A 21,024-nucleotide genomic window follows, 5' to 3' on the forward strand; every position below is an offset into this window, starting at 1 on the left:
CAGGACACGAAACTGAATGGATCAATCAGTTTCTCTGGTTTTACTATTTATTGGTATGAGTTAAAGTAAAGTTAACATTTTAGTTTTATTCTATAAACTACTGAAAACATTTCAACCAAATTTCAAATAAAAATATAGCTGCAAGCAGCGATGGCGGTTTCCTCCTCCAGACATTGCGAACCAAATGTATTTTTGTGACAATTTGTCATTGTATAGAAAGATCCATGCTGCAGACTTGCCAATGGGATATTACATTTCAAATGCATTACTTTGAAGATCCTCAAGGGCCATGGCTTCAAGCTAAGAGTGAGAAGGGGTGTGGTCATCCCTACATTTCCTTAAATGTTGTGTGTGCGCTTGTGCGTGTCAAAGGAGCCTGTCCCTGTGTGTGTGTGTGTGTGTGTGTGTGTGTGTGGTTGTGAGAGAGAGAGAGAATCTGGAGCACACACGCGCAAAGGAGCAGAGAGAGAGAGACCTTCTACCGAAAATCACCCTAGAAATTAGCCAAGCATGCATGTTTCAAATATTCACCAAAAATCCACTTTTCATCTTACAGTCAACTTTTTTTCAGATTTGTGTACTTAACATTCTCAAGTGTCTTCACATGAACTTGTGATTGAATCAGAGTATCACTTTTTGACCTGTTGATGTGTAAAGCATTATTTTAGCGTTAACAATGTATCCAATTTGCTTTATATCAATCATTTTTGAAGATATGAAGTTGCCTTTTCACATGGGAACATGTTGTAGTGTCTTCCAGTGACATATCAAGTTTGGTGTTGATTTGTCAAAGATTTGCCAAGATATGACCTCACTTCCTGTTTGGCGACTTTTCTGCTAAATTTGAGTGGCTGTACTGGACAAACGGTTGTGAGGATCAAAATTCTGTTGATAACTTTTGTGAGGCTAGGTCTGAAGATCATCTCTGGTGATTTTGATGAAGATTTGCCAAAAATTGTAGGAGGAGTAGGCTTTCAAAGGTTTTTGATAAAACCGGAAATAGCGGAAAATCTATATAACCGGAAATTGACGCCATGGGTAGGGTTTAATTCGCCTTGATCCAGGGAATCCAATGGTACCTCATTTTTGAAAATCGGTCATACGGTTCAAAAGTTGTGTGTGTTACAAAAGTCCAACTTTGACCTGTTGGTGGCGCTAGAGTGGTGTAATGACAGCCATGAAACTTGGTGTGAATGAAGAAGGGACTGTCCTTAATGAGTGTGCCAAATTTCACAAAAAGTTACCATATGGTTCTAGGGGCTGCCATTGACTCCCATGGTACAAGAATAATAATAATAGGTTACCTCCTACCGGAGGAAACCTAAATATTGTCTTTGAGAGCAATTGTTGGCAGAAAAATGACAATTGGTCAAAATAGCAATGTTTTCAGATCTCGAATAATGCAAAGAAAACAAGTTCATATTCATTTTTAAACTACACAATACTGATGCTTTAACTTAGGAAGAGATCAGAAATCAATATCTGGGAACACCGCATCTTTTTGTTATTTTGACCAATTGTCATTTTTCTGCAAATAATGCTCTAAATGACAGTATTTTTATTTGAAATTCGGTAGAAATGTTGTCAGTAGTTTATAGAATGAAACACAAATGTAAATTTTTCTCAAAAACATACCAATAAATAGTAAAACCAGAAAAACTGATATTTTTTTTTAAAGTGGTCTCTTAATTTTTTCTGCGGCTGTATATATGATGCAACAGTTGATAGTATGGTGCTCACCCTGTTGTTCGTGTCCAAGAGACATCGTGCGATCACCGTGTCCAAAAACACCTCATGAGCAGCGATGATGTGATCCAGATCCTGGGCCTGCTGCACCTTATTCCACAGTTCATCCCACGAGCACTCCAGCACCTGTTCACACACACACACACACACACACACACACACACACACACACACACACACACACACACACACACACACACACACACACACACACACAGACACACACACACACACACACACACACACACACACAGACACAGATTTATTTGGACAGAAACACTAAGCAACAAGGCAGTTTAAACCTTTCACATTCCAGTGAGTGAGTGAGTGAGTGAGTGAGTGAGTGAGTGAGTGAGTGAGTGAGTGAGTGAGTGAGTGCTTGAGTGAGTGCTTGAGTGAGTGAGTGAGTGAGTGCTTGAGTGAGTGCTTGAGTGAGTGAGTGAGTGAGTGAGTGAGTGAGTGAGTGAGTGAGTGAGTGAGTGAGTGAGTGAGTGAGTGAGTGAGTGAGTGAGTGAGTGAGTGAGTGAGTGCGTGCGTGCGTGAGTGAGTGAGTGAGTGAGTGAGTGAGTGAGTGAGTGAGTGAGTGCTTGAGTGCGTGAGTGCGTGAGTGCGTGAGTGAGTGAGTGAGTGAGTGAGTGTGTGAGTGAGTGTGTGAGTGAGTGAGTGAGTGAGTGAGTGAGTGCTTGAGTGAGTGAGTGAGTGCTTGCGCGAGTGAGTGAGTGAGTGAGTGAGTGAGTGAGTGAGTGAGTGAGTGAGTGAGTGAGTGAGTGAGTGAGTGCTTGAGTGAGTGAGTGAGTGAGTGAGTGAGTGAGTGCTTGCGCGAGTGAGTGAGTGAGTGAGTGAGTGAGTGAGTGCTTGAGTGAGTGAGTGAGTGAGTGCTTGAGTGAGTGAGTGAGTGAGTGAGTGAGTGAGTGCTTGCGCGAGTGAGTGAGTGAGTGAGTGAGTGAGTGAGTGAGTGAGTGCTTGAGTGAGTGAGTGAGTGAGTGCTTGAGTGAGTGAGTGAGTGAGTGAGTGAGTGAGTGAGTGAGTGAGTGCTTGCGCGAGTGAGTGAGTGAGTGAGTGAGTGAGTGAGTGAGTGAGTGAGTGAGTGAGTGAGTGAGTGAGTGAGTAGGTGCTTGAGTGAGTGAGTGAGTGAGTGAGTGAGTGAGTGAGTGAGTAGGTGCTTGAGTGAGTGAGTGAGTGAGTGAGTGAGTGAGTGAGTGAGTAGGTGCTTGAGTGAGTGAGTGAGTGAGTGAGTGAGTGAGTAGGTGCTTGAGTGAGTGAGTGAGTGAGTGAGTGAGTGAGTGAGTGAGTGAGTGCTTGAGTGAGTGAGTGAGTGTGAGTGCTTGAGTGAGTGAGTGAGTGAGTGAGTGAGTGAGTGCTTGAGTGAGTGAGTGAGTGAGTGAGTGAGTGAGTGCTTGAGTGAGTGAGTGAGTGAGTGAGTGAGTGAGTGAGTGAGTGCTTGAGTGAGTGAGTGAGTGAGTGCTTGAGTGAGTGAGTGAGTGAGTGAGTGAGTGAGTGAGTGAGTGAGTGAGTGAGTGAGTGAGTGAATGAGTGAATGAGTGAGTGAGTGAGTGAGTAGGTGCTTGAGTGAGTGAGTGAGTGAGTGAGTGAGTGAGTGAGTAGGTGCTTGAGTGAGTGAGTGAGTGAGTGAGTGAGTAGGTGCTTGAGTGAGTGAGTGAGTGAGTGAGTGAGTGAGTGAGTGAGTGAGTGAGTGCTTGCGCGAGTGAGTGAGTGAGTGAGTGAGTGAGTGAGTGAGTGAGTGAGTAGGTGCTTGAGTGAGTGAGTGAGTGCTTGAGTGAGTGCTTGAGTGAGTGAGTGAGTGAGTGAGTGAGTGAGTGAGTGAGTGCTTGAGTGAGTGAGTGAGTGAGTGAGTGAGTAGGTGCTTGAGTGAGTGAGTGAGTGAGTGAGTGAGTGAGTGAGTGAGTGAGTAGGTGCTTGAGTGAGTGAGTGAGTGAGTGAGTGAGTGAGTGAGTGAGTAGGTGCTTGAGTGAGTGAGTGAGTGAGTGAGTGAGTAGGTGCTTGAGTGAGTGAGTGAGTGAGTGAGTGAGTGAGTGAGTGAGTGAGTGAGTGAGTGAGTGCGAGTGAGTGCTTGAGTGCTTGAGTGAGTGAGTGAGTGAGTGAGTGAGTGAGTGAGTAGGTGCTTGAGTGAGTGAGTGAGTGAGTGAGTGAGTGAGTAGGTGCTTGAGTGAGTGAGTGAGTGAGTGAGTGAGTGAGTGAGTGCGAGTGAGTGAGTGCGAGTGAGTGAGTGCGAGTGAGTGAGTGCTTGAGTGAGTGAGTGAGTGAGTGAGTGAGTGCTTGAGTGAGTGCTTGAGTGAGTGAGTGAGTGAGTGAGTGAGTGAGTGAGTGAGTGAGTGGGTGAGCTTGCGCGAGTGAGTGAGTGAGCTTGCGTGAGTGAGTGAGAGAGTGTGCTTGAGTGAGTGAGTGAGTGAGTGAGTGAGTGAGTGTGTGTGTGTGCTTGCACGTGTGAGTGAGTGAGTGAGTGAGTGAGTGAGTGAGTGAGTGAGTGAGTGAGTGAGTGAGTGAGTGGGTGAGTGGGTGAGAGAGTGAGTGGGTGAGAGAGTGAGTGAGTGAGTGGGTGGGTGGGTGGATGGGAGAGTGAGTGAGTGTGCTTGCGCGTGTGAAACTGACCTCAAAAGTGATGTAGTACTGCATCTGGTGGATAAAATGGACCATCTCAGAGGCCAGGATGTGACACTGATGCAGCTCACCTGACAACTCTGCAACACACAACAACATCAACATTACCCGACACCAAACCCTCTAAGTGAGGCAGGACCGTGGTTTCCACCCACAGGGCTGAGAGGAACTCAGTGACCCCTTTGAACCCACATGGACTCCCATCTCAAACACACCTAGGTGAACCAAACGCATGAACCAAAACCCTTGTGTGGTGTGTGGGAGCGCTGCACTGACCCAGCCATGCGTGTGCTTACGATCATGCTCATGGTATTACACTAGCCAAATCATTTTGCCACGTTATTCAATAAGCTTCAGGTAATGCGCGGCAGACTTGGCTATGGTTGTTGCAGTCAATGAATTTAGGACCCCTTGTGTATCCAAACATAACATGACACCCAGTTCCCGGAGTTAACAGACAAGTAACTGGACTCAATACACCCTCTACTGGAGGACAGACTCAGCTGCACTGCGACGACCATGTGCGCGTCCACATTTGAGTCTATGTACTAAATAGAGTAAGCGCACGTGAATATGGACGAGCCAAGAACATAAACATGCATTCTCACCAGGCATGCTCTTCAGCAGCTTGGCGTTGCACATCTGGCCTTTCCAGATGTCCGTGAGGATGTACTCCATCCGCTTGGCCCTCCACAGGAAGTTAAACACCCGCAGATAGTGGCTCATACACTCTCGTGTGAACACCTGTCACACACACACACACACACACACACACACACACACACACACACACACACACACACACACACACACACACACACACACACACAATTAAACCAATCACAAAGCAGTGGCAAGTAGTTTAATTTAAATTTGATATGATGTGGACTGACTGGTGTTAGTAAATTAAACAACAATAAATACAACAGAGAAATCAAGTAAGAACTCGCACACTCACACACTCACACACTCACACACTCACACACTCACACACTCAAGAAATGGACAAGGGGGAAAAAAAATAACATACTGTGGCAATAGGTCCTTCTACATGATAGTCCAGGCTGAAGACATCCCAGCCTGTGTCTCCTGGGGACACCTAAGACAAAAACACCACATTATATACAGCCACACACAGGCAGAGTGCAGCATTGTGGGATTGTGGAGGAATGGAGATGCCCACAGGAACCAGGTATGTATGTGCATCAAGGTTACTTTAGTTTTCATTTTGTTTTTATTTTCATTATATGTTTGTATTCAATCTGAATTTCCATCTAGCTTTAGCCAGTTTCACCAGTGGTTTCAAATTCACCGGTAATACACATAAAAGGCAAAAATGTAGCTAAATATTTCAATCGTTTACTTCAGGCAAACAATATGACATGGTCAACCTTACCAATAGAGTGAACTTAAAAAACCCTATAGAACTCGCTTGAGAAGTTAAAGGTTGTTACAAACGTTACATTTGTCTTTCATACTTGATCTGCTTAAATCACTGGCATGGATAATGTAAATTTCCATTGCTGGAAAGTTTGAAGGTGAACTTTAAGATTTGGGGTAATTTTCCCTTTAATTTCAATGCCCCAGATGTCAGTAGATGAATTTACCAAGCATTTGCTTGTACCACTTTCACTATGAGAAAAGAAATAGTCCCATACAGCACTCATACGTTTCCTCCCTTCAATTCATTATAACTACTACTACCATTAGTCAGCAATTGAAGCTACTGGCACGCTATAGCGCCATCTTAAGGTTGTTGGCTATAGCAACAGCTAAACACTGTACATAGAATTTTGGAATGTTGACACCTGCCGCCTTGATTGGATACGATATCCGCAGTTTTGAAATAAAAAAATACCAGAACCGTGCATAATATTTCTTCTAGCATTTTCACAGAATACAAAATACAAAGCAAGCCCAAGCGGATCAGGAAATGTCCATGTGTTTGGGTATTTGTAGCGTGTGTCTAGGTCCAGTATCTGTCTGTCTGTCTGTGTCTGTGTGTGTGTGTGTGTGTGTGTGTGTGTGTGTGTGTGTGTGTGTGTGTGTGTGTGTGTGTGTGTGTGTGTGATGGATGGAAGATACCTCCAGCAGCCGAACATCCAGCCTCTTGAGTATCTCAGGGCTGTCAAACTGGGCATTGGTGGCTCGGACGGCGGTCTCCAGGATGCCCGTCAGGTTGTGCTGGTATAGCGTTGTGGCCGGCCGCGCCAGCTCTGGCCTGGGGTGGTGGGTACAGAGTGAGAGAGTGTGTGTGTGTGTGTGTGTGTGTGTGTGTGTGTGTGTGTGTGTGTGTGTGTGTGTGTGTGTGTGTGTGTGTGTGTTTTATTGGTACAATACTCAAATGTGTTAGTATTCATTTGTATGGCATACGTGAACGTGTCAGATGTAGTGGAGGAACAGACAGCGTGTGTGTGTGTGTGTGTGTGAGAGTGTGAGAGTGTGTGAGAGTGAGAGTGTGTGAGTGTGTGAGTGTGTGAGTGTGTGAGTGTGTGAGTGTGTGAGTGTGTGAGTGTGTGAGTGTGTGAGTGTGTGAGTGTGTCTGTTCTTACTTGAGCAAGTCCATGAGGTGCCTGATGAAGTCTCCCTGGCCCAGCAGCAGGTACCTCCTCATGGCCTGCAGGTGCTCCAGAAGGAGGTAGTTCTTGTTGAGGACATCCAGCAGGTACTTGCTGGTCTCAAAGTAGGCTGCATCGATCTTCTCCTGGAAGGCCCCCTCCATGTCTGTGAAGAGCTCTGTAGCTGTGGGCCAGCACAAGAGGACAACACCATCTTAAGTCCACACACTTAACAAGGCTCAACAAAAGACAAGTGCAACCCAACTATACCACAGCCTGTGTGGGCCTAAAAATAGAAACAAAGAGAGGTCTATCAAACTAAAATGGCCAAACATGATGGGTTTCTGTCCCAGTCTTCTGTCTGAGAGAAGGAGAGAAAACACTTAGGCACACAAACTATACAGTGATGTCTTAAGAAGAGGCAGACTCAACCCAAGGGCAAGGCCAGGAGACGGCCAGGAGACGGTCTTAAGAGGCAGCCTCAACCCAAGGACAAGGCCAGGAGACGGTCTGAAGAGGCAGCCTCAACCCAAGGGCAAGGCCAGGAGACGGTCTGAAGAGGCAGCCTCAACCCAAGGACAAGGCCAGGAGACGGTCTGAAGAGGCAGCCTCAACCCAAGGACAAGGCCAGGAGACAGTCTTAAGAGGCAGCCTCAACCCAAGGACAAGGCCAGGAGACAGTCTTAAGAGGCAGCCTCAACCCAAGGACAAGGCCAGGAGACAGTCTTAAGAGGCAGCCTCAACCCAAGGACAAGGCCAGGAGACAGTCTTAAGAGGCAGCCTCAACCCAAGGACAAGGCCAGGAGACAGTCTTAAGAGGCAGCCTCAACCCAAGGACAAGGCCAGGAGACAGTCTTAAGAGGCAGCCTCAACCCAAGGACAAGGCCAGGAGACAGTCTTAAGAGGCAGCCTCAACCCAAGGGCAAGGCCAGGAGACGTCTTAAGAGGCAGCCTCAACCCAAGGGCAAGGCCAGGAGACGGCCAGGAGACGGCCTGAGGAGGCAGCCTCAACCCAAGGGCAAGGCCAGGAGACGGTCTGAGGAGGCAGCCTCAACCCAAGGACAAGGCCAGGAGACGGTCTTAAGAGGCAGCCTCAACCCAAGGGCAAGGCCAGGAGACGTCTTAAGAGGCAGCCTCAACCCAAGGGCAAGGCCAGGAGACGTCTTAAGAGGCAGCCTCAACCCAAGGGCAAGGCCAGGAGACGTCTTAAGAGGCAGCCTCAACCCAAGGGCAAGGCCAGGAGACGGTCTTAAGAGGCAGCCTCAACCCAAGGACAAGGCCAGGAGACGGCCAGGAGACGGTCTGAGGAGGCAGCCTCAACCCAAGGGCAAGTCTGACGGTCTGAGGAGGCAGCCTCAACCCAAGGGCAAGGCCAGGAGACGTCTTAAGAGGCAGCCTCAACCCAAGGGCAAGGCCAGGAGACGGCCAGGAGACGGCCAGGAGACGGTCTTAAGAGGCAACCTCAACCCAAGGGCAAGGCCAGGAGACGGTCTGAGGAGGCAGCCTCAACCCAAGGACAAGGCCAGGAGACGGTCTTAAGAGGCAGCCTCAACCCAAGGGGCAAGGCCAGGAGACGTCTTAAGAGGCAGCCTCAACCCAAGGGCAAGGCCAGGAGACGGCCAGGAGACGGTCTTAAGAGGCAGCCTCAACCCAAGGGCAAGGCCAGGAGACGGCCAGGAGACGGTCTGAGGAGGCAGCCTCAACCCAAGGGCAAGGCCAGGAGACGGTCTGAGGAGGCAGCCTCAACCCAAGGACAAGGCCAGGAGACGGTCTTAAGAGGCAGCCTCAACCCAAGGGCAAGGCCAGGAGACGGTGTGAGTATTGATTGGTGGAGACAGAGTGGAGGGTGATAGACACACTTACACTAAACAAGGCCTCTGTCGATACACACGTTTAAAACTGCAGACTACGGGCTGAAAACATCAGACAGCTTCTGTGCCAGCCCTCCACCAACAGATCAATCCTCCTCCCATTTACCGCGCTGAGGTTCGGTGAACACCTCCGCTTTTAGCCCCTGAAATGCTGCTATTACAGGCATGTGCTTGGAGTCTCTGGGGGAGCCGGGTGGCAATGAAAGGAAAGTCCTTCAGCTTAAGGGAAGGGAAGGGAAGGGAAGGGAAGGGAAGGGAAGGGAAGGGAAGGGAAGGGAAGGGAAGGGAAGGGAAGGGAAGGGAAGGGAAGGGAAGGGAAGGGAAGGGAAGGGAAGGGAAGGGAAGGGAAGGGAAGGGAAGGGAAGGGAAGGGAAGGGCCGGGCAGGTCGCCTTACCATCTTTGGGCGAGTCGGCGGCCTTTGAGGCAGGCAGAATCTTGCCGGTTGGAGTCCGGTCCTGGCACACCTGATGCAGGAAGTTGATGGATTTCCCAATAAGCAGGACCTGTGGTTTGGTGAAGGACGTGCATCACAGAAAACAGGAGGGGGGAGAGGGAAGGACAGAGAAACTGAGGTTTAGTCACATGAGAACCGGATGCTGGACAGACAGACAGTCATGGAGAGCCATACTAATGTAATTTCTCTTCTCTATGCACTTGGTCAATGTCTTGTGCCAGTGTTGGATGAGGGGGGGGGGGGGGGGATGTCTGTCATTCTGACCGTGTGTCTCTCTCTCTCCAGACATCAAGGTGGGGAGGACACACACAGCCAGCATGAAGTCAGAGCTATGGCTCATTTCAGACCACAGGTCTGGCCGGCTCAGTCTGGAAGAGACTAAAGAAGACCTGCCATGGTGTCAGGTACAACACCTTCAACTCAGATGAAACTACTACGCAGCTGAGGCTTGTGTGTGCGACAGACCTCGTCGCTGAGCTCCACTGCTGAGGATGGAGGTGGTGAAATGAGCAGTGGGCTCATAAGTGTGTGTGAGGCTCTACGGGTGTATGGATGGACAGGGGGACACACATATGGACATACCTTAGTGTGTGTGAGGCTCTAGTGTGTGTGTGTATGGATGGACAGGGACACACATATGGACATACCTTAGTGCGTGTGAGACTCTAGGGGGTCCTGATGGACAGGGACACACACATATTCACATACCTTAGTGTTTGTGAGGCTTTAGGGTGTGTGTGTGGACAGGGACACACATATGGACATACCTTAGTGTGTGTGAGACTCTAGGGTGTGTGTGTATGGATGGACAGGGACACACATATGGACATACCTTAGTGTGTGTGAGACTCTAGTGTGTGTGTGTATGGATGGACAGGGACACACATATGGACATACCTTAGTGTGTGTAAGACTCTAGGGTGTGTGTGTATGGATGGACAGGGACACACATATGGACATACCTTAGTGTGTGTGAGACTCTAGGGTGTGTGTGTATGGATGGACAGGGACACACATATGGACATACCTTAGTGTGTGTGTGAGACTCTAGGGTGTGTGTGTATGGATGGACAGGGACACACATATGGACATACCTTAGTGTGTGTGTGAGACTCTAGGGTGTGTGTATGGATGGACAGGGACACACATATGGACATACCTTAGTGTGTGTGTGAGACTCTAGGGTGTGTGTGTATGGATGGACAGGGACACACATATGGACATACCTTAGTGTGTGTGTGAGGCTCTAGGGTGTGTGTGTATGGATGGACAGGGACACACATATGGACATACCTTAGTGTGTGTGTGAGGCTCTAGGGTGTGTGTGTGTATGGATGGACAGGGACACACATATGGACATACCTTAGTGTGTGTGTGAGACTCTAGGGTGTGTGTGTATGGATGGACAGGGACACACATATGGACATACCTTAGTGTGTGTGTGAGGCTCTAGGGTGTGTGTGTATGGATGGACAGGGACACACATATGGACATACCTTAGTGTGTGTGTGAGGCTCTAGGGTGTGTGTGTGTATGGATGGACAGGGACACACACATGGACGTACCTTAGTGTGTTTATGAGGCTCTAAGGTGTGTGTGTGTATTAGAGATGCGCGGTTGGCGGTTGCACCCGCGGACTCCGCGGTTAAACCGCGGATCGAGCGGGTGACGTGACAAAAAATTATATTTTAATTAAATTCGGGCGGGTGGCGGTTTACCCAACGAAATTCAAAATATATACACATTGTTAAATGTCGTTACCTACATCCAAGCACATTTTCAAATAATCACATTTTCATCAGGCAGTAAATTGGCCTTGTTCCGTGTATGCATACAAAGCAAACAAAGGAAGCAAAAAAGTTTAAATTAAGTGATGATCCCTATCATGTCGCGTCTCTTTGCAACGCCGCAAACCTGCAAGCTGCCTGGGTTATTTTGTTTCGTTAGGCTATTAGTTATATTTTAAAACAGCCAGTCATTGTAGCCTACCACTCGTGGAATAAGGAATTTCAAAGAGATGATGGAGTGATTTGACTCAGAAGTGACATTGGGCATTGGCAGCGCGAGATGAACAAGTAAAACTTCTAGCTCAGTAACTTCACCAGCTAAGAAAGAGGGTAAGAAAAATAGTCGGAAAACTTTGATTGGCAAGGCAAGCAGGCAAGTGTTGGGGTTGTTACAGTATAAAGCCTACAATGCGGTGAAATTTCGGAATTAATAGACTCGGCGTTTCCTTCTAAACTAAAAACAGTAGGCTATATTACCATATTAAAATGGTGTACCAAATTGCGTTTTATTACAATGATAAAAAAGTGTAGGCCTACTAGCCTATGGTAAGGTCAGGTTTGCCGATGTGCTTGGCTATTTTAAAGTTTCTCCCTGTGCATCGATCGGAGACAGACGTCACTTCACTGATCATATTCTGGGGATAGGCTACAACAATAGGCTTTCATACTAGGGGCTTTATCCTTTAAATATCTTTGCGGCATTGGATCAGTCTCCTTTCAAGAACAGGCAAGAACTTTCTAGCCTTGCGTCACAGCGCCTATACCTAAAAACAACAGGCGGATGGCGGGCGGGTGCGGTTTTGAAAATTGGTCAAAAAAATTGGTGCGGATGGATAGCGGACGGATCATGCGTTTTGTGATGCGGTTGCGGATGAAATAATAGCCCATCCGCGCATCTCTAGTGTGTATGGATGGACAGGGACACACATATGGACATACCTTAGTGTGTGTGTGAGGCTCTAGGGTGTGTGTGTGTATGGATGGACAGGGACACACATATGGACATACCTTAGTGTGTGTGTGAGACTCTAGGGTGTGTGGATGGACAGGGACACACATATGGACATACCTTAGTGTGTGTGTGAGGCTCTAGGGTGTGTGGATGGACAGGGACACACATATGGACATACCTTAGTGTGTGTGTGTGTGAGGCTCTAGTGTGTGTGTGTATGGATGGACAGGGACACACATATGGACATACCTTAGTGTGTGTGTGTGAGGTTCTAGTGTGTGTGTGTATGGATGGACAGGGACACACATATGGACATACCTTAGTGTGTGTGTGAGACTCTATTGTGTGTGGATGGACAGGGACACACATATGGACATACCTTAGTGTGTGTGTGTGAGGTTCTAGTGTGTGTGTGTATGGATGGACAGGGACACACATATGGACATACCTTAGTGTGTGTGAGGCTCTATTGTGTGTGGATGGACAGGGACACACATATGGACATACCTTAGTGTGTGTGAGGCTCTATTGTGTGTGGATGGACAGGGACACACATATGGACATACCTTAGTGTGTGTGAGGCTCTATTGTGTGTGGATGGACAGGGACACACATATGGACATACCTTAGTGTGTGTGAGGCTCTATTGTGTGTGGATGGACAGGGACACACATATGGACATACCTTAGTGTGTGTGAGGCTCTATTGTGTGTGGATGGACAGGGACACACATATGGACATACCTTAGTGTGTGTGAGGCTCTATTGTGTGTGGATGGACAGGGACACACATATGGACATACCTTAGTGTGTGTGAGGCTCTAGTGTGTGTGGACAGGGACACACATATGGACATACCTTAGTGTGTGTGAGGCTCTAGTGTGTGTGGACAGGGACACACATATGGACATACCTTAGTGTGTGTGTGAGGCTCTAGGGTGTGTGTGTGGACAGGGACACACATATGGACGTACCTTTCTGCACTGGTCCATGGTGATGAAGGAGGGGATCATGGACTTCCTCAGTGAGTATTTGTCATGCCACAGTCGGTCTGTCTTTACTGTGGGGTCTGAGGCTACAAAGAACTACACACACACACACACGCACGCACGCACACACACACACACACACACACACACACACAGAGACAAACACACACAGAGACACACACACAGAGACACACACACAGAGACACACACAACAGCGTTAAACACTGACTGACTTCTTCAAGAGCACATTTGACAAGATAAAATATAAAACGTATTTCTTAAATACGTGTCTCGTGTCTGGCTTTTTGTGCACAGGCTTTTCTCTGAATTCATCCGAGCCTTAGGCAGTCCGAGCCCAGCCCGTCTTCATTAGTCCTCCCAATAACAAACCCATTAAGACGCCACAGGACAAACTAACAGCCGGTCGCACACGCTCTTAAAAGGCTAGATTCTAAAACATTTGACGCAGAAAAGCTTAATGTGGTTTTATGTTTCAAAGCGATCAATGAGGGAAAAACGCTTCAAATAAGATAATGACCATATTCCTTGGATTTCATTTTTGACATGTGAAAGTGTTTATGACAAGAGATGTGCCAGAGAAATGTGGTCTTTGATCGATCGCTAGGTACATTAAGCACGCTAAGCTTTTTCTTATAATGGCAGAAGAGCCTTAATATTCCTTATTGCGACAGTACGCCTACAAACGCATTTCACAGTCATCCTACACATTGCTGCTCACCTCCCCACTGTAGGCTGTAGCTCAGGGGAGGTTAAACACGAGCAGCGTTTGACTATTCCCAGTAGCCCAACTGGAGGTCAGACGCATAAGGCAGTGCCCGTAGCATGGGCTCCAATGGGGAAAACCTGCGAAGTGCAAGATAGTAAGGCCTACCTTACATTGGATTTCTGTTTGGCTTTTTTGTTAGGACATTGTGCTTATGCCATTGATCACGGATTGGGACAAGTTAAGCTTTTCCCTTATAATGGGCTTCAATGGAGAGGAAAGCGCTTAACGAGAGACAGCGACCATTCTCCTAGGATTTGGGGTTTATTTTTTTGGGCCGGTGAAAGTGTGTGATGTGAGAGAAATCTGCTGATCATTGATCTGTTTTGCAACATTAGCTTCTTTCCTTTAAAGCGTTTTCAAATGTCCCCTTAAAAGCTTGCGCCCCCACACCCACCACCGCCGCCTCACTGTGCCAACGCTGCACCTCCGCTCAAAGTCATAACGAGCTCGTTAACGGCCACCGCAAGGGCAATCTCCAGAGGAGGAGAGTGCGTATGCCACCCCCTTGAGCTGTGCCCCCTCTGATTACCAGCCCTCCGCTTAAGCCTGACAGCGCCCACAACTCTTCCAAGTGCCCTCTGCCTGCTTCTCGCTGTGGGGTCAGCACCGGGTGGCAGAGACATCACAGACAACTCACTATGCCCTATTCTGGGACTGCAGACCAGCAGAGATTAACACCAGAGGGCAAACGGAAGAAAGGGATGAAGAGAGAGAGAGAGAGAGAGAGATTGCCGCTGGAGCCTGCAGTCTCATAACCCGACCTTTTACCCCTTTCTTCTCCCACGACTTTATTAGCCATTACAGCTTCTCGTCGCTCTCCTTATTGGGTCTATTCTGTTGGTTCATTCTCGTTAGCTATAGAAAGTTTATGGAGCTGAGGAGTATAGCCTGCTTTAGAAACATTATATGGCCGTGAAGGGAATGTCTCTTCAAAACTGGAAGAAAGGGGAGAGGTGGAGAGGGAAAGAAAAAGAGGCCTATCTCTCAGTAGTGCATTTCTAACTTCTCATTTCAGTTTAATGTGCTGCCAGTTTAGTGCGCTGTGTGTGTGTGTGTGTGTGTCCACATGATTTTCAGGTCCAAAGCGTGTTTGTGAGTGAGTCAATACATGTGTGTGTGTGTGTGTGAGAGCAGACAGGTAGTGCTGACCTCATGGTAAGTGTCCTCCAACTCTCCGTCGTAGATCCAGCGGTAGAGGAAGTTGAGGATGGGGTGGGACACCAGGGAGAGGATGTGCTGCACCAGCGCACGCATGTTGGGGTCGCCCGTCTTCCCGTAGGCATGCACCGCAGACGCCAGCTCGCCTCCTTTCCTGCCTGACAGCACACACACACACACACACACACACACACACACACACACACACACACACACACACACACACACACACACACACACACACACACACACACACACACACACACACACACACACACACACACACACTACAGTCGTCATCATCACAGCCATATAAACCACATGTATGTAAACCACACCACCTTAAGTTCTCACCTGTCCCCTTGAGAGCCCTTTTCATTTCAATAAATAAAGCATTGAAAAACAAGCATCGACATTTGTGTGAATCCACCTTGGCAGAAGTCCACCAGGGCAGCCAGTGTTTTGAGCCGGACCTTGGGGTCGTAGGTCCAGACGAGGAGGCGCCTCAGGGTGAGTGTGCTCTCCCCTCCCAGGGTCACCCCCTGGTCCTCCTCCACCTGCAGCTGACGGACACACACACACACACACACACACACACACACACACACACACACACAGGTGGGCAATGGCAGAGAGACTGCACCGGCACAGTGACCCAACTGATCAACACAGATCAGAAAAGAAGACCAAAAGAAAGGACAGAATGGGGAAAAAAAGCAGAAAGAAAGAAAGAAAGAAAGATGCAACAGTGAGAACGACTCTTACTTGTGAGTGCAACACTGAAAGCAGCCTGTAGTACTCCTTGAGTTCCTGATGAAGGGAGGCACAAAAGCTCTGGAGAGAGGAGGAGAAAGAACACAAATTGGTTGGCATGACACAGATACCCGCACAGATTACACACACATACTGGTGTTGGATGGCACATAGATACCCGCACAGATTACACACACATACTGGTGTTGGATGGCACATAGATACCCGCACAGATTACACACACATACTGGTGTGGGATGGCATTTAGACACACACAGATTACACACACATACTGGTGTGGGATGGCACATAGATACCCGCACAGATTACACACACATACTGGTGTTGGATGGCACATAGATACCCGCACAGATTACACACACATACTGGTGTGGGATGGCACATAGATACCCGCACAGATTACACACACATACTGGTGTGGGATGGCACATAGATACCCGCACAGATTACACACACATACTGGTGTGGGATGGCACATAGATACCCGCACAGATTACACACACATACTGGTGTGGGATGGCACATAGATACCCGCACAGATTACACACACATACTGGTGTGGGATGGCACATAGATACCCGCACAGATTACACACACATACTGGTGTGGGATGGCACATAGATACCCGCACAGATTACACACACATACTGGTGTGGGATGGCACATAGATACCCGCACAGATTACACACACATACTGGTGTGGGATGGCATTTAGACACACACAGATTACACACACATACTGGTGTGGGATGGCACATAGATACCCGCACAGATTACACACACATACTGGTGTTGGATGGGACATAGATACCCGCACAGATTACACACACATACTGGTGTGGGATGGCATTTAGACACACACAGATTACACACACATACTGGTGTGGGATGGCACATAGATACCCGCACAGATTACACACACATACTGGTGTTGGATGGCACATAGACACACACACAGATTACACACACATACTGGTGTGGGATGGCACATAGACACCCACAGATTACACACACATACTGGTTGGCATGACACAGACACACACAGATTACACACACATACTGGTTGGCATGACACAGACACACACAGATTACACACATACTGGTGTTGGATGGCACATAGACACACACACACAGATTACACACACATACTGGTGTGGGATGGCACATAGACACACACAGATTACACACACATACTGGTTGGCATGACACAGACACACACAGATTACACACACATACTGGTTGGCATGACACAGATACCAACACAGATTACACACATACTGGTGTGGGATGGCATTTAGACACACACAGATTACACACACATACTGGTATGGGATGGCATTTAGACACACACAGATTACACACACATACTGGTGTGGGATGGCATTTAGACACACACAGATTACACACACATACTGGTGTGGGATGGCACATAGACACACACACAGATTACACACACATACTGGTGTGGGATGGCATTTAGACACACACAGATTACACACACAGGCATGACACAGACACACACAGATTACACACACATACTGGTTGGCATGACACAGACACACACAGATTACACACACATACTGGTGTGGGATGGCACATAGACACACACAGATTACACACACATACTGGTGTGGGATGGCACATAGACACACACAGATTACACACACATACTGGTTGGCATGACACAGACACACACAGATTACACACACATACTGGTGTGGGATGGCACATAGACACACACAGATTACACACACATACTGGTTGGCATGACACAGACACCCACAGATTACACACACACATACTGGTGTGGGATGGCATTTAGACCCAAAGTGTGAGGGGAGCTTACCTGGCCCACCAGGCCGAATGCGCGGTCCAGGCTGCGGGAGTCTGTGTACTTGCGCACCTTGTTGTGCAGCCAGCCCAGCTCCGCTAGACGACTGCTGAGGTCACGGAGGGATTTACACAATGGCACCTGGAAAACAGAAAACAGAAGTCCTGCCTGATGCCGAAATCAACAGACACACAGCAACAAGAATACTACTTATTTTAAATCAACAGCCACACAGCAACACCAATACTACTTATTTTAAATCAACAGACACACAGCAACACCAATACTACTTATTTTAAATCAACAGACACACAGCAACACCAATACTACTTATTTTAAATCAACAGACACACAGCAACACCAATACTACTTATTTTAAATCAACAGACACACAGCAAGACATACCACTTATTTTTTTCAAATTCACAAAGCGTAATCTTGGGCACCAGATCGCAACAGATCTTTGCAGATTGCTAGAACAGATATAATACTATTCTTTATTCTATACTATTTACTATGTAGATATAATTTTATTCTGACATAACATTGCTTGTGAACGACTCCATCAAAATAATTTTTGACATCCTGAAATATCTTATGCACCAGGATATTGTGTTACTTTGTACACAGAGGATGTGATATTTCAACTCGGTACATTCTGTTGTGTGTGTGTGTATGTTTCTTTTTCCTGAAACTAATTTTCCATTAATTAGCTTGCACATGATTGACCATGGGTAAGTCTCATCTTACCCCATAATAAACTGTAAAAGCAGGATAAGATTTCAGCATAATAAAATAAAATATTATGATATTATGATCTATGAAACAACAATTATTCCTAATCAGTTCACTTAATTGTCCTGAAAAGGGGGACTAAAGACTCCAGGAAGGCACTCTAACCTGCCTCTGTCTTTCCTATATAATACACACACGTACATACACAGGTCTCTGTCAACGGAGACATATTTTAAAGCCTTTACTCATGTGGGGGAACATAACTCCTGGAGTCAATAATTTTTGTTTCATATTGCACCACGACCTTATTCTTACCTCATCAACATTTCACAAACGTATTAAAAGATAAGAGCTGCAAAATGACATAGACTTTCATAAGGGTTCTAACCTTTAGAAACTTCATTCATGTTTATCTGTCAATCTCAGAAGTCAGACGTGAGCGAGGGAACCTCATGTCCTTCCTAATTCAACTTGGAGTTTGGCATTAAACCTTAGGCATGTGGTGGAGCTGAATTTAGCGTGCACAGAATATACAAAGAGGTCATCCACAAATGGACACACCACACACACACACACACACACACACACACACACACACACACACACACACACACACACACACACACACACACACACACACACACACACACACACACACACACACACACAGATCTGTGAGTAGCAGCTTGTCTCTGCCCACATCATGCCAGGCTGGCAAGGATCAGCCCAGAATGCAGTGCCATCTGCCATGCCCCCAGTCAGCAACCCATGATCAGGTTGTTGAATGGGACGACAGAGGAGGTACTACTGAGAGGAGCATTCATGGCTGGGCCATCTTTGTCTTCAGAATGGTTCACTCTCAAATTCACTAAAGCCTATTTGGTTGTTCATTCCTTTTCTCATGTCTTCATTCAGAAGTGTCTCACTCAGCGATTCATCCCAGCTGGAAAGTGAACTGGATCACTTCTACCTCTATACGACCACTTTGCCCCCCCCCCCCCCCTTTAGTCAACTAACCAATGTTTGTCCACTACTTTACAGCGTTTTTGCCTCAATGTTGGACACTGAACAGGATCATCATCTCTTTCTTCCACTCTTAAGTGCTTTGAACGCTCGACTGAGCAGTCCTTTGGTCCACTTGCAGAGGCATTGAGTGGAAAGCCCTCCTCAGTTGCCCGAGGGGGAAAGTGGCGTTGCCGTGCGAGTCAAACTACCCCGCACGCGGCATTCACATTCCCCACCAGCGGCCACCGCTCCCCAGACGACCTCCGCTGCTGGAGCGTGCCAGCCAGGGGAACCGAATTAGCACCGGTCAATTTCCCCCGCTCTTAAGCCACGGCAAGAAAAGGACAAATAAGGAGGAACACCCCCCCCCCCCCCCCCCCCCCTCTCTCTCTATCTCCAGCAACCATACAAACGACCCAAAGCATTCCTTAGAAGATAGCAAGAATCAACAGAGCCTGTGTACAGTCGGCGCCATGGCAACCCATACTAATCACTGACTCCCCAACACCTTCCCACACACTACAGTTTCACCAGCTGGCTGCTTCTGAGGTGAACAACTAGTGTTGCGATTTGAAAAATAGGAGTGTGATCAGACTGAGTCCATTGGGGGCTGTGTGCCGCACTTACGCTGTCGAACTGTTTGCTGGCCATACAGATACTCGCCACCAGAAGCCCTACTCCCTTGCTTGAGTGGCTCTCTGCATTACTAAGAGCAGTCACACGTCTTCCTGGTATCCTGAAAAGCCTTGATGGTATGTGGTTAAGCGAAAAAAGGTTACGGTAAACCAGCTCTTTTCACTGATGATAAACCATCTTCTCTCAATGGTGGCTAAACTGAGGTGTGAGCTGATGAAAGGGTCGATGATTGTTAAGGTCGATGTGTTTACAGAAAGGCCTACATTAGGCTTGCGAGGCGGGAGACTGACAGGTTAAGAGTTTAAGAGTGTGAGAACAGATACTGTGGAGTGCAGTGAAGCGCTTTATGTGTAGGCGGGCCAAAGTGGGTATTGATCTCCTGCTCTTTTTTAGGCACATCATAAACCTTGATGTCAGCCAAGGAAAACATTAAAATATAAGACATAAATAAACAAATAAATAATAATAATAATCGGACAAGCAAAGGGTATTTATAGGTAAGACAAGTTGTCCTAGACAGGTGCTTGTACACAGAGCCATGAAGAGATTATAAACAGTGCTACTGTTAGTCAGCAGTCCTTGGTAGTTGATATTCGCTCATTTTCAGACATTCAGCACTTTCATAAATGCATAATAAATATACAAATCATGTTCATTTTGAGTGTAGTTTAATATTTATGCTGTGGGCTTTGTTCATCTCACCCATTAACATGGGTTAGTGTGGCCAGCTTGATGATTTTAACATTTGCACATTAGAAAGCTGTACTGTAGTGCAAGACACACCCCCAACCCCAAGTGCTCTAATCTGATGGCACATTTCTCCTGAGGCTTGTGTGGCATGGGTAATCCATAAGGCATAGGCTGACACACCCACTCTACAAGGCAGATGTTCATATCTGGACTGAACATCATGATGACTACTTCCACAACAATTACACGACTTAAGAAGGAAAGTTACTAGCTTTGGGATTGGCTTGATTAATGATGTAGTGAGAATCAAAAGTGTAGGTGATGCAGAGTAGTAGTGTAATAATTCTTCTCTATGGAATGATGACATGCTAGGTTTGGTTTATAATACAGAGCTGCCGATGCAGGGCTTGACCTAGCATAGCACTGTTTAGT

The 21,024-nt window shown here is 47.2% G+C and overlaps 1 protein-coding gene across 2 annotated transcripts in view; it reads right to left on the minus strand.

Annotated features, from left to right (window-relative positions):
• The window catches only part of tubgcp3 (tubulin gamma complex component 3), a 31,057-nt gene that overhangs the window by 3,484 nt on the left and 6,549 nt on the right, over window positions 1-21,024 (minus strand). The window contains exons 8-19 of one of the 2 annotated variants that reach the window (XM_080835232.1): window positions 17,542-17,667; window positions 15,687-15,755; window positions 15,352-15,478; window positions 14,913-15,079; window positions 12,962-13,072; window positions 9,190-9,298; window positions 6,918-7,107; window positions 6,451-6,586; window positions 5,396-5,464; window positions 4,974-5,109; window positions 4,357-4,445; window positions 1,741-1,872 (exon numbers count right to left, since the gene is read on the minus strand). In XM_080835232.1, the coding sequence (XP_080691358.1) occupies window positions 1,741-1,872; window positions 4,357-4,445; window positions 4,974-5,109; window positions 5,396-5,464; window positions 6,451-6,586; window positions 6,918-7,107; window positions 9,190-9,298; window positions 12,962-13,072; window positions 14,913-15,079; window positions 15,352-15,478; window positions 15,687-15,755; window positions 17,542-17,667 (1,461 nt within the window). Of the gene's footprint in view, window positions 1-1,740; window positions 1,873-4,356; window positions 4,446-4,973; window positions 5,110-5,395; window positions 5,465-6,450; window positions 6,587-6,917; window positions 7,108-9,189; window positions 9,299-12,961; window positions 13,073-14,912; window positions 15,080-15,351; window positions 15,485-15,686; window positions 15,756-17,541; window positions 17,668-21,024 lie in introns of both variants that reach the window. The other variant, XM_080835231.1, reaches the window with a different exon arrangement.

The sequence above is a fragment of the Sprattus sprattus genome (genome assembly GCF_963457725.1).
Source record: "Sprattus sprattus genome assembly, chromosome: 3".
In the NCBI taxonomy this organism is placed as follows: domain Eukaryota; kingdom Metazoa; phylum Chordata; class Actinopteri; order Clupeiformes; family Clupeidae; genus Sprattus; species Sprattus sprattus.